General features: G+C 51.0%; 1 protein-coding gene across 2 annotated transcripts in view; it reads right to left on the minus strand.

The window, feature by feature from the left end:
• dcaf8 (DDB1 and CUL4 associated factor 8) overlaps nt 1–16,382 on the minus strand; it is a 74,453-nt gene that overhangs the window by 48,084 nt on the left and 9,987 nt on the right. For both annotated transcript variants that reach the window (XM_063043612.1, XM_063043613.1), the window contains exons 2-3: nt 15,519–15,596; nt 1,180–1,898 (exon numbers count right to left, since the gene is read on the minus strand). In XM_063043612.1, coding sequence (XP_062899682.1) covers nt 1,180–1,898; nt 15,519–15,567 — 768 coding nt within the window. In that variant the 5' untranslated portion in view covers nt 15,568–15,596. The remainder of the gene's footprint in view (nt 1–1,179; nt 1,899–15,518; nt 15,597–16,382) is intronic.

Consider the following 16,382-nt stretch of genomic DNA (forward strand, 5'->3'; position numbering starts at 1 on the left):
CACCCTCCAATCCTCAGGAACTAGTCCAGAATCTAACGAGTTTTGAAAAATTATCACTAATGCATCCACTATTTCTTGGGCCACTTCCTTAAGCACTCTGGGATGCAGACCATCTGGCCCTGGGGATTTATCTGCCTTCAATCCCTTCAATTTACCTAACACCACTTCCCTACTAACATGTATTTCGCTCAGTTCCTCCATCTCACTGGACCCTCTGTCCCTTACTATTTCTGGAAGATTATTTATGTCCTCCTTAGTGAAGACAGAACCAAAGTAATTATTCAATTGGTCTGCCATGTCCTTGCTCCCCATAATCAATTCACCTGTTTCTGTTTGCAGGGGACCTACATTTGTCTTTATCAGTCTTTTCCTTTTTACATATCACCACAGCTCGCCTCTCCTCCCGCCTCCCTTCCTGTCTGAGTCACAGAGACCTGACCACAGAGTTCCCCCCCAGCCACACCGACAGTATCCAAAGTGATATGCCTATTGCTATGGGCCAAACACTGGCAAATGGGAGTGGTGTGGACAGATAACACTCCGATCAATGCCTCGGTTTACACTCTATGACATGCCAGTCCATCGAGGAGTCTGAGGGGAAGGCGGGGCTGAGGACACATGCCTGGCTGACATTGACAGGAACGACCAAAGGTTTCCATGCTGTGGGACTCTATGAAAGCTGGAGTAAAGTCAACATTGACTGCGCCCTGTGACACGCGCAGACACCAAGACCCCTCAGTTGTGTGAAATCCGGTTCACGGGTTGTGATTGGGGACAGAAAACACCGATAAACTGGTTAGTAAGTTAACTACTGACAAGAAGAAACAGACACTAAACATTCAGTAACCACTTCAAGTTACACTCAGTTACAAATACTTAACTAAATTGAGCACTCGAAGTGGCAGGACAATTTAGCCAGTAAGCATTCAGTAATCCACTTCAACAAATACTCATCTACAGTCTGCGTCCTTACCCCCACTGTTCACTGTTTCCACAGCACCATCCGCGACCCGACCCAGCGTGACCCGAGAGCAAGGGGCCCATGTAGATTAAAGCTCTGCTGGAGCCACGGTAGCAGCCAGTGGGAGGACTGCAATGCTCCAACCCCCAGCTAGCACAGTTGAGCAGCTTTCAGGCAAGATGGACACTTACTGCAACGCCCTCCTAAGCCACCCTCACCTGAAAGACGTTGCTCTTGTGGCCGCTTTCGAATTCGAGGACGGGCTTGCGACGAGCCCAGTCCCAGATGACCACCTTGAGGTCGTCGCTGCCGCTGGCCAGCCAGGTGCCACGGCGGTTGAAGTGCAGGGTATTGACACAACCCGTGTGGCGCTCTAGGCCGTGCTGCAGGCGCAGGCGCTCGACAAAGGCCCGGGCGCCGCAGGCCCGGTACATGAAGGCTCGCGGGTCGCGGCCGATGGCTCGGCCGCCCAGGGCCGGGGCCGGGCACCAGGTGGGCCGGGGCAAGGCCTCCACCTCTGAGTTGACCCAGCGCTCCAGGGCTGCCTCCTCCTCGGAGGAGTCTTGTTCCCGCTCGGCTTCGCTGCTTGCTCCCCGCTTGGGGCCACGCCGTCGCAGGTGGCCGGGCAGATCCACCCGCCCCTCCTGCATTTTGCTCTCATCCTCCTCCTCCTCGTCCCCCTCCTCCTCCTCGATTGAGTAGTTGCCGGTGTCTCCCAGGGACTCCGTGTCGTGCTCATCGGAACTGTCATGGCGGGCCTCCCGCCGGCTCCCGTCTCCAGCCCCCTCTCGACTGCCTCGTCCCTCGTCCTCCTCCTCCGCCTCCATCAGCTGCTCCTCCCCGGTGAGGCTGAGGCTCAGGTCTGACGCCTCCACCTCGATGCCCGAAGAGTTCTCCCGGGTCTCCTCTGTGTCTCCTGGGCTGCTGCACAGGCTGCCTGCAAGTGGAGGAACAGAGAAAGGTCAGGGCATGGGTCCACAACTACCCACCTCCCCCTCTACCTTCCAGACATTGGGTGAAGAGGGGGAATGAGAAAAGTGGAAAGGGGGTGGGGGGGGTCCAATCCCAAAGTCAGGACAGGGCCGGAGGTGAAGAGGGTCCATCCCGGGATCAGGGAAGGGCCGGTGGGGAGGGTCCAATCCTGGCATCAGGGCAGGGAAAGGCCACAGGGGGTTCAATCCCAGGATTAGGGCAGGGATGGTAGTGAGAGACCAATCCTGGGATAAGGGCAGGGTGGTCTGGCCTCTTTCACTCATCCCACCTAAAGCAGGACACGTGCCCTCAGACTGGCATGTATATAGCTGAGCCTGTATAAGGACATTGATCAGAGTGTTGTGATCAGTTTTGGGCCCCCTATCTAAGAAAGGAAGTGCTGGCTTTGGAGTGTGTCCAGAGGAAGCTCTCGAGAATGGTTTCTAAGACCCTAATGTATGATGATCTGGGCCTGTCCTGACTGGAGTTTAGAAGAATGAGGGGGAATCCCACTGAAACCTGTCGAATATTGAGAGGCTTAGATTGAGTGGATATTTGCTGCAACGGCAGAGTCTAGGAACAGAAGGCGCAGTGTCAGATTAGAAGTATGTCCCATGCAGAGGAATTTCTTTAGCCGAGGGTGCAAATCTGTGGAATTCCTTGCCACAGGTGGCTGTGGGGGCCAAGTCATTGGTTGTATTTAAAGCGGGGGTTGACGGGTTCTTAATTCGCCAGGGTGTCAGTTATGGGGAGAAGGCAGGAGAATGGGGTTGAGAGACTTGATGGCCTGACTTCTGCAATGTCTTACTGTTTTTCCACAGCACAGAAACCTGCCCTTTGCCATCTAGTTTGTCCTGGATGGCATCAAGCTCCTGCTGAGGTGTGGGGAGGGGGAAGAATGCTCCTCCACTCTCTGGCTGGTCATTATGATTAAAAAATCTGAAGCATTTGGCTTAGAAAATCTTAATATGATCGATACAAGGAGGAAAGGGAAGTAGTGTTTGACAATAGCTCACAGTTGTTTAAGAATGGAAGCAGGAGGGCAGGAAAAAGCTGAAAGGAGCAGAGAAAATGCTGGACATTTGCAGGTCAGGCAGCATTCGTAGAGACAGAAACTGTCTAAATGTTTCAGGACTAAATCCCTTCATCAGAAATGGGAAGGGAAGCAAATGCAAGGGGGTCTGTGTTCACCCTGCACCTTATTTGTGACATTTACTGGAAGTGTTGTATATGAAAGGGCCATCCATCTCAAAATCATCACTACCCTCAGGAAGGAGGTACAGGGCATCAGGACGAGGACTGAGACTGCTGAACAGCTTCTTCCCTCAGACAGTGAGGGTAATGAATACCCACCACTACCAAGCTCTCATCACCAGGGCAGTGAGCTGTTTACTGCTTATTTGTGTTGAGCACTACATTCATTTTTGAATTATATATATTAACTTAATTGTGGTAATATTTTGCCTTATCAGCTGCTTGTGATAAATGTTTAGTGGAGCACCATATCCTGGAGAATGTTGTTTCGTTTGGCTGTATGTATGTAGTCAGATGACAATAAATGTGAGTTTGAAATAAGTTAGCTTTTCATAGCAAAGGTGGGGGGGGCTAGAGTATGGGGTGAATATTATGTCAGATTTTTTCTGATTTCAACCATCTGAAAGGTTGACTATTTCTCCTTTGTCAGGATCTGCCGGAGCTGAAAAGGTGGGGGGGGGGGGGTCTCCAGATTTTTCAGCGTTAACCACTGTGGGTTTCCAGAACACATTTACCATTTAAAATGTCACACAGGTAACACCAGAGGATTGGCGAGTGGCAAATGTTATTTCTTTGTTCAAGAAAAAGTGTGGGACTGTGGAAGCTTTAGAAGGGATGCAGAGGAGATTTGCAGAATGCTGCCTGGATTAGAGGGCCTGTCTTTGAGGATAGATTGAATGAGCTAAGGTTTTTCTCTTTGGAATAAAAGAGAATGAGAGGTGACTTGATAGAGGTGTACAAGATGAATAGACGTAGATACATAGATTGAGTGATAGCAAGGCTAATTCCCAGGGCAGAGAGAGCATGATTGCATAATTTTAAAGTGGTCGGAGAAGTATTGGTGGGGGGGGAGGGGGAGAGGAATATCAGAGACAAGTTGTTCAACACAAGGAGTGGTGAGTACATGGACCAGCCATTCAGTGGAAGAAATATCTGCCTTAGGTCAGCACATGAATGACAAACACGGCGGGCTATGTGAGAGGGAAGGGCTCGATTAATCAGCTCTAGAAACTTCTGTCTATAAAGAAATGCCAGACTTTCCTTGTTAGCTTAAATCGACTGGAGGACCAAATACATACACATACAAAACAGACCAGAGAAAATTGCACTCATAGCACAGGTGGAAGGGAGGGAACTTCAGGGGAGCATGTCAGAAGCCAGCGTGTTACACAGAGGGGGGGCGTGGGGGAAGGTAGAAGCAGACGTGTGGGTGTGCGCGCCGGGCGGGGGTGCATGGGGGGGGGGTGTGCGTGTGTGTGGATGGAACACTCTGCCGGGGGGGGGGGGGTAGAGCCAGATGTGTGTCTACGGGGATCACTGTGCCGGGGGGGGGGTGTAGAGACAGATGTGTGTGTGTCTGGAACACTCTGCCGGTAAGGGGGGGGGGGTGTAGAGACAGATGTGGGTGTGTGTATGGAACACTCTGCCAGTAAGGGGGGGCGGTGTAGAGACGGATGTGTGTGTGTGTCTGGAACATTCAGCCGGTAAGGGGGGGGGGGGTGTACAGACAGATGTGTGTGTGTGTGTGGAACACTCTGCCGGTAAGGGGGGGGTGGGTGTAGAGACGGATGTGTATGTGTGTGGAACACTCTGCCGGTAAGGGGGGGGGGGTGTAGAGACAGATGTGTGTGTGTGTGTGTGGAACACTCTGCCGATGGGGGGGGGGGGGTGTAGAGACAGATGTGTGTGTGGAACACTCTGCCGGTAAGGGGGGGGGGTGTAGAGACAGATGTGTGTGTGTGTGTGGAACACTCTGCCGGTAAGGGGGGGGGGGGTGTAGAGACAAATGTGTGTGTGTGTGTGGAACACTCTGCCGGAAAGGAGGGGGGTGTAGAGACAGATGTGGGTGTGTGTATGGAACACTCTGCCGGTAAGGGGGGGGGTGTAGAGACAGATGTGTGTGTGTGTGTGGAACACTCTGCCGGTAAGGTGGGGGGGTGTAGAGACAGATGTGTGTGTGTGTGTGTGTGTAACACTCAGCCGGTAAGGAGGGGGGTGTAGAGACAGATGTGTGTGTGTGTGTGGAACACTCTGCCGGTAAGGGGGGGGGGGGTGTAGAGACAAATGTGTGTGTGTGTTTGGAACACTCTGCCGGTAAGGGGGGGGGTGTAGAGACAGATGTGGGTGTGTGTGTTTGTGGAACACTCTGCCGGTAAGGGGGGGGGGGGTGTAGAGACAAATGTGTGTGTGTGTGTGGAACACTCTGCCAGTAAGGGGGGGGGTGCAGAGACAGATGTGGGTGTGTGTGTGGAACACTCTGCCGGTAAGGGGGGGGGGGGTGTAGAGACAAATGTGTGTGTGTGTTTGTGGAACACTCTGCCGGTAAGGGGGGGGGGGTGTAGAGACAAATGTGTGTGTGTGTGTGGAACACTCTGCCGGTAAGGGGGGGTGTGTAGAGACAGATGTGGGTGTGTGTGTTTGTGGAACACTCTGCCGGTAAGGGGGGGGGGGTGTGTCGAGACGGATGTGGGTGTGTGTGTTTGTGGAACACTCTGCCAGTAAGGGGGGGGGGTGTAGAGACAGATGTGTGTGTGTGTGTGTGTGTGTGGAACACTCTGCCGGTGGGGGGGGGGGTGTAGAGACAGATGTGTGTGTGTGTGTGTGTGTGGAACACTCTGCCGGTAAGGGGGGGTGTGTAGAGACAGATGTGTGTGTGTGTATGGAACACTCTGCCGGTAAGGCGGGGGGTATAGAGACAGATGTGTGTGTGTGTGGAACACTCTGCCGGTGGGGGGGGGGGGTGTAGAGACAGATGTGTGTGTGTGTGTATGGAACACTCTGCCGGTAAGGCGGGGGGTATAGAGACAGATGTGTGTGTGTGTGGAACACTCTGCCGGTAAGGGGGGGCGGTGTAGAGACAGATGTGCGTGTGTGTGTATGGAACACTCTGCCGGTAAGGCGGGGGGTGTAGAGACAGATGTGTGTGTGTGTGTGGAACACTCTACCGGTAAGGGGGGGCGGTGTAGAGACAGATGTGCGTGTGTGTGTATGGAACACTCTGCCGGTAAGGGGGGGCGGTGTAGAGACAGATGTGCGTGTGTGTGTATGGAACACTCTGCCGGTAAGGGGGGGGGTGTAGAGACAGATGTGCGTGTGTGTGTGTGTGTAACACTCTGCCGGTAAGGGGGGGGTGTAGAGACAGATGTGTGTGTGTGTGTGGAACACTCTGCTGGTAAGGGGGGGGGGGTGTAGAGGCAGATGTGTGTGTGTGTGTGTGTGTAACACTCTGCCGGTAAGGGGGGGGGGTGTAGAGACAGATGTGTGTGTGTGTGTGTGGAACACTCTGCCGGTAAGGGGGGGGGGGTGTAGAGACAGATGTGTGTGTGTGTGGAACACTCTGCCGGTAAGGGGGGGGGGGTGTAGAGACAGATGTGTGTGTGTGTATGGAACACTCTGCCGGTAAGGGGGGGGGGGTGTAGAGACAGATGTGTGTGTGTGTGTGTGTGTGTGTGTGTGTGTGTGGAACACTCTGCCGGTAAGGGGGGGGGGTGTAGAGACAGATGTGTCTGTGTGTGTGGAACACTCTGCCGGTAAGTGGGGGGGGGGTGTAGAGACAGATGTGTGTGTGTGTGTGTGTGTGGAACACTCTGCCGGTAAGGGGGGGGGGGTGTAGAGACAGATGTGGGTGTGTGTGTGGAACACTCTGCCGGTAAGTGGGGACGGGTGAAGTGACAGATGTGTGTGTGTGTGTGTGTGTGTGGAACACTCTGCCGGTAAAGGGGGGGGGGTGTAGAAACAGATGTGTGTGTGTGTGTGTGGAACACTCTGCCGGTAAGGGGGGGGGTGTAGAGACAGATGTGTGTGTGTGTGTGTGTGGAACACTCTGCCGGTAAGGGGGGGTGTGTAGAGACAGATGTGTGTGTGTGTGTGTGTGTGTGTGTGTGTGTGTGTGTGTGGAACACTCTGCCGGTAAGGGGGGGGGGTGTAGAGACAGATGTGGGTGTGTGTATGGAACACTCTGCCGGTAAGGGGGGGGGGGTGTAGAGACGGATGCGGGTGTGTGTGTGGAACACTCTGCCGGTAAGGGGGGGGGTGTAGAGACAGATGTGTGTGTGTATGTGGAACACTCTGCCGGTAAGGGGGGGGGGGGTGTAGAGACAAATGTGTGTGTGTGTCTGGAACACTCTGCCTGTAAGGGGGGGGGGTGTAGAGATAGATGTGTGTGTGTGTGTGTGGAACACTCTGCCGGTAAGGGGGGGCGGTGTAGAGACGGATGTGTGTGTGTGTGGAACACTCTGCCGGTAAGGGGGGGGGGGGTGTAGAGACAGATGTGTGTGTGTGTCTGGAACACTTTGCCGGTAAGGGGGGGGGGTGTAGAGACAAATGTGTGTGTGGGTGTGTGGAACACTCTGCCGGTGGGGGGGGGGGTGTAGAGACAGGTGTGTGTGTGTGTGGAACACTCTGCCGGTAAGGGGGGGTGTGTAGAGACAGATGTGTGTGTGTGTGTGTGTGTGGAACACTCTGCCGGTAAGGGGGGGGGGTGTAGAGACAGATGTGTGTGTGTGTCTGGAACACTCTGCCGGTAAGGGTGGGGGGGTGTAGAGACAGATGTGTCTGTGTGTGTGGAACACTCTGCCGGTAAGTGCGGGGGGGGGTGTAGAGACAGATGTGTGTGTGTGTGTGGAACACTCTGCCGGTAAGTGCGGGGGGGGGTGTAGAGACGATGTGGGTGTGTGTGTGGAACACTCTGCCGGTAAGTGGGGAGGGGTGAAGTGACAGATGTGTGTGTGTGTGTGTGTGTGTGTGTGGAACACTCTGCCGGTAAAGGGGGGGGGGGTGTAGAGACAGATGTGTGTGTGTGTGTGGAACACTCTGCCGGTAAGGGGGGGGTGTAGAGACAGATGTGTGTGTGTGTGTAGAACACTCTGCCGGTAAGGGGGGGTGTGTAGAGACAGATGTGTGTGTGTGTGTGTGTGTGTGGAACACTCTGCCGGTAAGGGGGGGGGGGGTGTAGAGACAGATGTGGGTGTGTGTGTGTGTGTGGAACACTCTGCCGGTAAGGGGGGGGGGTGTAGAGACAGATGTGTATGTGTGTGTGGAACACTCTGCCGGTAAGGGGGGGGGGGTGTAGAGAAAGATGTGTGTGTGTGTGTGTGGAACACTCTGCCGATAAGGGGCGGGGTGTAGAGACAGATGTGGGTGTGTGTGTCGAACACTCTGCCGGTAAGCGGGGGGGGGGGTGTAGAGACAGATGTGGGTGTGTGTGTGGAACACTCTGCCGGTAAGGGGGGGGGGTGTAGAGACAGATGTGGGTGTGTGTGTGGAACACTCTGCCGGTAAGCGGGGGGGGGGGTGTAGAGACAGATGTGTGTGTGTGTGTGGAAAACTCTGCCGGTAAGGGGGGGGGGTGTAGAGACAGATGTGTGTGTGTGTGTGTGGAACACTCTGTCGGTAAGGGGGGGTGTGTAGAGACAGATGTGTGTGTGTGTGTGTGGAACACTCTGCCGGTAAGGGGGGGGGTGTAGAGACAGATGTGGGTGTGTGTGTGTGTGTGTGGAACACTCTGCCGGTAAGGGGGGGGGTGTAGAGACAGATGTGTGTGTGTGTGTGTGGAACACTCTGCCGGTAAGGGGGGGGGGGGTGTAGAGATGGATGTGGGTGTGTGTGTGGAACACTCTGCCAGTAAGGGGGGGGGGGTGTAGAGACAGATGTGTGTGTGTGTGGAACACTCTGCCGGTAGGGGGGGGGGGTGTAGAGACAGATGTGGGTGTGTGTGTGTGTGTGTGGAACACTCTGCCGGTAAGGGGGGGGGGAGTGTAGAGACAGATGTGGGTGTGTGTGTGGAACACTCTGCCGGTAAGGGGGGGGGAGTGTAGAGACAGATGTGTGTGTGTGTGGAACACTCTGCCGGTAAGGGCGGGGGGTGTAGAGATAGATGTGGGTCTGTGTGTGTGTGGAACACTCTGCCGGTAAGGGGGGGGGGGGTGTGTAGAGACAGATGTGGGTGTGACTGTGGGGAATACTCTGCTGGGGGGGTGGTAGAGACAGGTGTGTGTGTGTGTAACACTCTGCTGGGGGGGGTCAGGCGGTGGTAGAGACAGATGTGTGTGTGGAACACTCTGCCGCGGGGGGGTGGTAGAGACAGATGTGGGTGTGTGTGTGTGTGGAACACTCTGCCGGTGGGGTGGTAGTAGCAGGTGCGGGAAGGGGGTGGTAGAAGGAGATGTGGGGAGGGAACGGTCATAGTCTGGTCAACAATAGTCAGCATTGTTTTAGCGGGAGGTCATGTCTGACAACTTGTCTGCGCTTTTTCCAAAAAGGTCACGAAGGTGATAGATGAAGGTCGGACAGTGGATGTTGTCTATCAGGACCTCAGTAAGGCTTCTGATAACGTCCACATTAAGAGAAAACCTATTGAATATTCAAAGGGCACGATAAAGTGGACATGGAGAGGATGTTTCCTAGGGTGGGTGAGTCTAGGACCAGAGGGCACTGCCTCAGAATAGGTTGGTGTCCATCTAGAAGATTATATTGGAGGGGATTCAGGAGGTGCTGGCAAGATGCTTCAGGATTGGCTTGATGCACGGAAGCAGAGGATGAGGGTTGATGGTTGATACTGGAGGTCTGTCACTTGTACCGTATTCAGGGTTTCGTGTTCTGTAAATGATTTGGATGTGATTGCAAATAGCACAAATAGCAAGTTTGCTGATGATACTAACTTCTTGTTGATAGTGAAGGCTGGTACAGGGTTCTGAGTTGGATGATCAGCCATGATCATAATAAATGGCGGTGCAGGCTCGAAGGGCTGAATGGCCTACTCCTGCACCTATTTTCTATGTTTCTATGTAAGGGAGGTTACAATGAATGACAAAGAGATCTTGATCATCCAGGGAGATGTGCTAAGGAATGGCAAATGAACTTCAATGTAGCTAGGTGCAACGTGAATCATGTTGGACAGTTAAACAATGACTTAAGAAATGAATGGCAGAGCAGTGATGAGTGTTGTGGAACAGACGGACCTGGAGGATTGAAAGGCAGAGTTCACTGAAAGGGGCTGAGAGAGGAGACAGGGTGGTAAAGTAATATTTCATCACTTAGCAGTAGGGACATGGTGTTGCAGTTTTATAAGTCGCTGTTCAAACCAGACTTCGGAGTACCGTGTACAGTTTTAGTCAGCTTGTTACAGGGAAGACGTCAGGCTGGCAGGAGTTACAATGGATACTGCCTGGACTAGCTGGCCTGAGTTACCAGGAGAGGTTGGCCATGCAGAATTTTTACTTCCTGGAGAACAGGAGAACGAGGGGTGTTCTCATAAGAATTTATAAAGTCATGACGGATATGGTGGATGTTCATCATCTTTTCCCCCAGGGTTGGGGAGTGTAGAACTGGCGAGCGCAGATACAAGGTAAAAGGGTTGAAATTTAAAACAGACCCAAGAGGCAGAGGGTAGAGTGTACCTGGAATGAGGTGCTAGAGAAAGGGATAAGTACCACTGCAACATTTAGGAGGCATTTGGATAAATACTTGGGGGGGGGGAGATACTGGGGGTTATCAGCAACTGAGACGATCAAGGAGGATGCTGTGGGTGGGACAAAGGGCCTGTTTTTACATCGTTTTACTCTACGAGTCTGGAATTCTACAGGGAGAGTAGGTGATACACAGGGCAATGGTCTGTTGGCCTTTAGTACAAAGGAAGGAGAGTTAACAGCAGGGAAGTCTTGTTACAAATGCACAGATCATAGGCGAGACCTTTCCTGGAACTCTCATTCCAGTTTTACACAGAACATTACAGTACAGGCTCTTCAGCCCACAATCTTGTGCCAACCTTATAACCTACTCGAGTGCAAGTTCAAGTTTATTGCCACCTGATTGTACATATTTACAACCCAACAAAACACAATGCACCCACAAAGCATATATCACACACAGCACACAAAAACAAAACATTACAGAACACAGAACAGTACAGCATAGTATAGGCCCTTCGGCCCACAATGTTCTGCCAACCCTCAAACCCTGCCTCCTATATAATCCCCCACCTTAAATTCCTCCATATACCTGTCTAGTAGTCTCTTAAATTTCACTAGTGTATCTGCCTCCACCACTGACTCAGGCAGTGCATTCCACACACCAACCACTCTCTGAGTGAAAAACCTTCCTCTAATATTCCCCTTGAACTTCCCAGCCCTTACCTTAAAGCCATGTCCTCTAGTCTTGAGCAGTGGTGCCCTGGGGAAGAGGCGCTGGCTATCTATTCCTCTTAGTATCTTGTATACCTCTATCATGTCTCCTCTCATCCTCCTTCTCTCTAAAGAGTAAAGCCCTAGCTCCCTTAATCTCTAATCATAATGCAAACTCTCTAAACCAGGCAGCATCCTGGTAAATCTCCTCTGTACCCTTTCCAGTGCTTCCACATCCTTCTGAAGCGACCAGAACTGGACACAGTACTCCCAAGTGTGGCCTAACCAGAGTTTTATAAAGCCGCATCATTACCTCGTGACCCTTAAACTCTATCCCTCGACTTATGAAAGCTAACACCCCATAAGCTTTCTTAACTACCCTATCCACCTGTGAGGCAACTTTCAGGGATCTGTGGACATGTACCCCGAGATCCCTCTGCTCCTCCACACTACCAAGTATCCTGCCATTTACTTTGTACTCTGCCTTGCAGTTTGTCCTTCCAAAGTGTACCACCTCACACTTCTCTGGGTTGAACTCCATCTGCCACTTCTCAGCCCACTTCTGCATTCTATCAATGTCTCTCTGCAATCTTCGACAATCCTCTACACTGTTCACAACACCACCAACCTTTGTGTCATCTGCAAACTTGCCAACCCACCCTTCTACCCCATATGCAGGTCGTCAATAAAAAATCACAAAAAGTCCCAGAACAGATCCCTGTGGGACACCACTAGTCACAATCCTCCAATCCGAATGTACTCCCTCCACCACGACCCTCTGCCTTCTGCAGACAAGCCAATACTGAATCCACCTGGCCAAACTTCCCTGGATCCCACGCCTTTTGACTTTCTGAATAAGCCTACCGTGTGGAACCTTGTTAAATACCTTACTAAAATCCATATAGATCACATCCACTGCACTACCTTCATCTATATGCCTGGTCACCTCCTCAAAGAACTCTATCAGGCTTGTTAGACATGATCTGCCCTTCACAAAGCCATGCTGACTGTCCCTGATCAGACCATGATTCTCTAAATACCCAGCGATCCTATCTCTAAGAATCTTTTTCAACAGCTTTCCCACCACAGACGTAAGGCTCACTGGTCTATAATTACCCGGACTATCCCTACTACCTTTATTGAACAGGGGGACAACATTCAACTCCCTTCAATCCTCCGGTACCATTCCCGTGGACAACGAGGACATAAAGATCCTAGCCAGAGGCTCAGCAATCTCTTCCCTCGCCTTGTGGAGCAGCCTGGGGAATATTCTGTCAGGCCCCAGGGACTTATCCGTCCTAATGTATTTTAACAACTTCATCACCTCCTCTCCCTTAATATCAACATGCTCCAAAACATTAACCTCACTCATATTGTCCTCACCATCAAGTTCCCTCTCATTGGTGAATTCCGAAGAGAAGTATTCGTTGAGGACCTCGCTCACTTCCACAGCCTCCAGGCACATCTTCCCACCTTTATCTCTAATCTGTCCTACCTTCACTCCTGTCATCCTTTTGTTCTTCACATAATTGAAGAATGCCTTGGGGTTTTCCTTTACCCTACTCGCCAAGGCCTTCTCATGCCCCCTTCTTGCTCTTCTCAGCCCCTTAAGCTCCTTTCTTGCTTCCCTATATTTCTCAATAGACCCATCTGATCCCTGCTTCCTAAACCTCATGTATGCTGCTTTCTTCCACCTGACTAGATTTTCCACCTCACTTGTCACCCATGGTTCCTTCACCCTACCATTCTTTATCTTCCTCACCAGAACAAATCCTGCCCTAGCATCCTGCAAGAGATCGCTAAACATTGACCACATGTCCATAGTACATTTCCCTGCAAAAACATCATCCCAATTCACACCCGCAAGTTCTAGCCTTATAGCCTCATAATTTGCCCTTCTCCAATTAAAAATTTCTCTGTCCTCTCTGATTTTATCATTTTCCATGATAATGCTAAAGGCCTGGGAGCGATGGTCACTGTCCCCCAGATGCTCACCCACTGAGAGATCTGTGACCTGACCCGGTTCGTTACCAAATACGAGATCTCATATAGCATTCCCCCTAGTCGGCCTGTCAACATACTGTGACAGGAATCCATCCTGGACACACTTAACAAACTCTGCCCCGTCTAAACCCTTGGAACTAATCAGGTGCCAATCAATATTAGGGAAGTTAAAGTCACCCATGATAACAACTCTGTTATTTTTGCACCTTTCCAAAATCTGCCTCCCAATCTGCTCTTCTGTATCTCTGCTGCTACCGGGGGGCCTATAGAATACCCCCAATAGAGTAACTGCTCCCTTCCTGTTCCTGACTTTTACCCATACTGACTCAAAAGAGAATCCTGCTACATTACCCACCCTTTCTGTAGCTGTAATAGTATCCCTGACCAGTAACGCCACCCTTCCTCCCCTCCCCCCCCCCCATCCCTTTTAAAGCACTGAAATCCAGGAATATTGAGAATCCATTTCTGCCCTGGTGCCAGCCAAGTCTCCGTAATGGCCACTACATCATAATTCCATGTATGTATCCAAGCTCTCAGTTCATCACCTTTGTTCGTGATGCTTCTTGCATTGAAGCACACACACTTTAGCCCTTCTACCTTACCACCTTTACACCGTAAGATCACAAATAGGTTAATAATTCAAAAAAATTCATGTAGTGCACAGCACAGGAAAACAGACAACAGTGCGGTAAGCAGCTGACTGTCCTGATGACAAGACCTCGGTGGTGGCAGGGTATTCGTTAGTCTCTCAGTCTGAGAAAGAAGCTGTGGGTCATATAACCATTCCCTCCTGCTTAGACCTCCATTTTCCTTTCATCCATGTAAGAGTCTCTTAAATGTCTGTAATATATCTGCTTCTACCGCCACATATGGCAGGGTTTTCTACACATTTAACACCCTGTAAAAACCTACCTCTGACATCTCCTTATACTTTCCTTCAATCACCTTCAATTTATGCTGCTATGTACTTCTGCCCTGGGAGAGAGCCTGTCCACTCTATCTAGGTTTCTAATTATCTTGTATCTCCAGCCAGTCACTGCTCAGCCTCCTTCAGTCCAAAGAGAAAAACCCTAGCTCACTCAGCCTCTCCTCACAAGATGAGCCCTCTAATCCAGGCAGCATCCTGGTGAATCACTTCTACACCCTCTTTAAAGTTTCTACATCTTTCCTATAATGAATAGTTTTATTTTTTTTTAAATATACAGAGACAAGGTAGAGAAAGTTGATTCCCGAGCAAAGGTGGGAGTTTAGAATAACAAGTGGCAATCTTAATTAACCACATGGGCAACACACATAAAATGCCGGAGAAACTCAGCAGGTCAGGCAACACCTATAGGAATGAATAGAGAGTCGAAGTTTCAGGCCAAGACCCTTCATCAGGGCTGAGGAGGAAGGGGGAAGATGCCAGAATAAAAAGTTGTGGGGAGGGGAAGGAGGAGAGCTAGAATGTGATAGGTAAAGTCAGGTGGGAGGGAATGGTAAAGGGCTGGAGAAGAAATGATGATAGGGTAAATGTTTCTTCTTAGAGGGGAATCCAAATTAGGGAACACCATTCTGGAATAAGAGGCTGCCCACTTAAGATCGAGTTCTTAACCAGTACGTCTTTGGACTGTGACAGGAAACCCATGCATTTCCAGCGGTGAATGTACAAACTCCTTACAGAACTGAACTCCAAACTGTAATAGTGTTGTGCTAACCTCTACACTACCATGGTGCCTTCTAAAATACAATAGCATTTACTAAAATCGCTACCTAAACACAGAGAGACTGATAAAGAATCACTGTGCAAAAGATGATGAACAGTGCAAATTAAAGAAAATCAAATTGAGAACATGAGTTGTAAAGTTCTGGAAAATGAGTGTGTAGGTTGTGAACTGAAGTTATGCACAATGGCGCTGGAACCAAAATGGTTTCTGAACTGGTGGTGTGGGAGCCGGCTCCTGCTCCACGTAGTAGTGGACTAGATGCGGAGTTCTCGATGACGGGTGCTGCTGAACCAGCCCTCACACAGGAGGGGCAGGAAGTAAGAGGACTGCATGGCAGGGTTCTGTTCCCATCTCGGATGTTAGTGTTTTATTTGAGAAAACTAGGATCCCAATTATTTTCCTAAACCAGAAAGTATTCACGCAGTAGGACCTGCCAGCTCAGAGGGAACCTCAGCAGGACGTAACGAGCAAGGCTGAAAAGCTGCAGACTTCGCCACTTACCACTGTTGAGGTCTGACTTCACATCTAGCTCTTCGTTCTTGTCTGCCATGTTGACTGCTGCCTCAAACTGGGCAGATCCTGAGCACAAGAAATGAGAGGGATGAGGTCAACAGAGCAAACCCTGCATCCTCCCCAGGAGTGGGAACGCCACTTGCCACTCTGCCCCCCCCCGGAATGGAAAAATGGGAACGCCACTCGCCCACTCCCCCCCCCCGGAATGGCAAGAGGTCATTTGGCACCATTTCCAAGATGATTGTTGCTTCCACATTCTGCAATCTATCAGCCAACAACACCCACCTCAGCTTGAAAATCCCTGAAAGTATTCGGATTCTGCCCAAACACCACCTTCCCAAACCCTGTCCATAATCCCTAACACACAGCCATAAAGACAGAAGAATTCAGCCCACTGAGTTTGCTCTACCATTCCATCAAGTTTCCCTCTCAACCCTATTATGTTACTGCGCCCAGTAACAGATGACAAACCCTCACTAGTCTCGAACCTATCGACCATGTGAGATTGACAGGTTCTTGATTAGTCAGGGCATCAGAGGTTCTGGGAGGAAGGCAGGAAAATGAGATTGAGAAGGATAATAAATCATCATGATCAAATGGCGGAGCAGACTTGATGGGCCAAATGTCTTATCTTGCTCCTATATCTTACGGTGTTAATCATGTGCAGCCTCTGACAACCAAGCCCAGCTCCTGGGCCCAGCGGAACCATTTCTACCGACACCAAAAGGAGCAAAGACAGGTTACTGCTGGCTTAAAACCAGTCACTTCGGGCAGATGGAGCTGGTCAGCCGTGGTTGGCAGCTCATCTAGGAGAAAGAAAGCTTTGATCTCAAACCTCTGCTGCCTTGCAGT

Source organism: Mobula hypostoma, chromosome 3 (assembly GCF_963921235.1).
Source record: "Mobula hypostoma chromosome 3, sMobHyp1.1, whole genome shotgun sequence".
Taxonomy (NCBI): Eukaryota; Metazoa; Chordata; class Chondrichthyes; order Myliobatiformes; family Myliobatidae; genus Mobula; species Mobula hypostoma.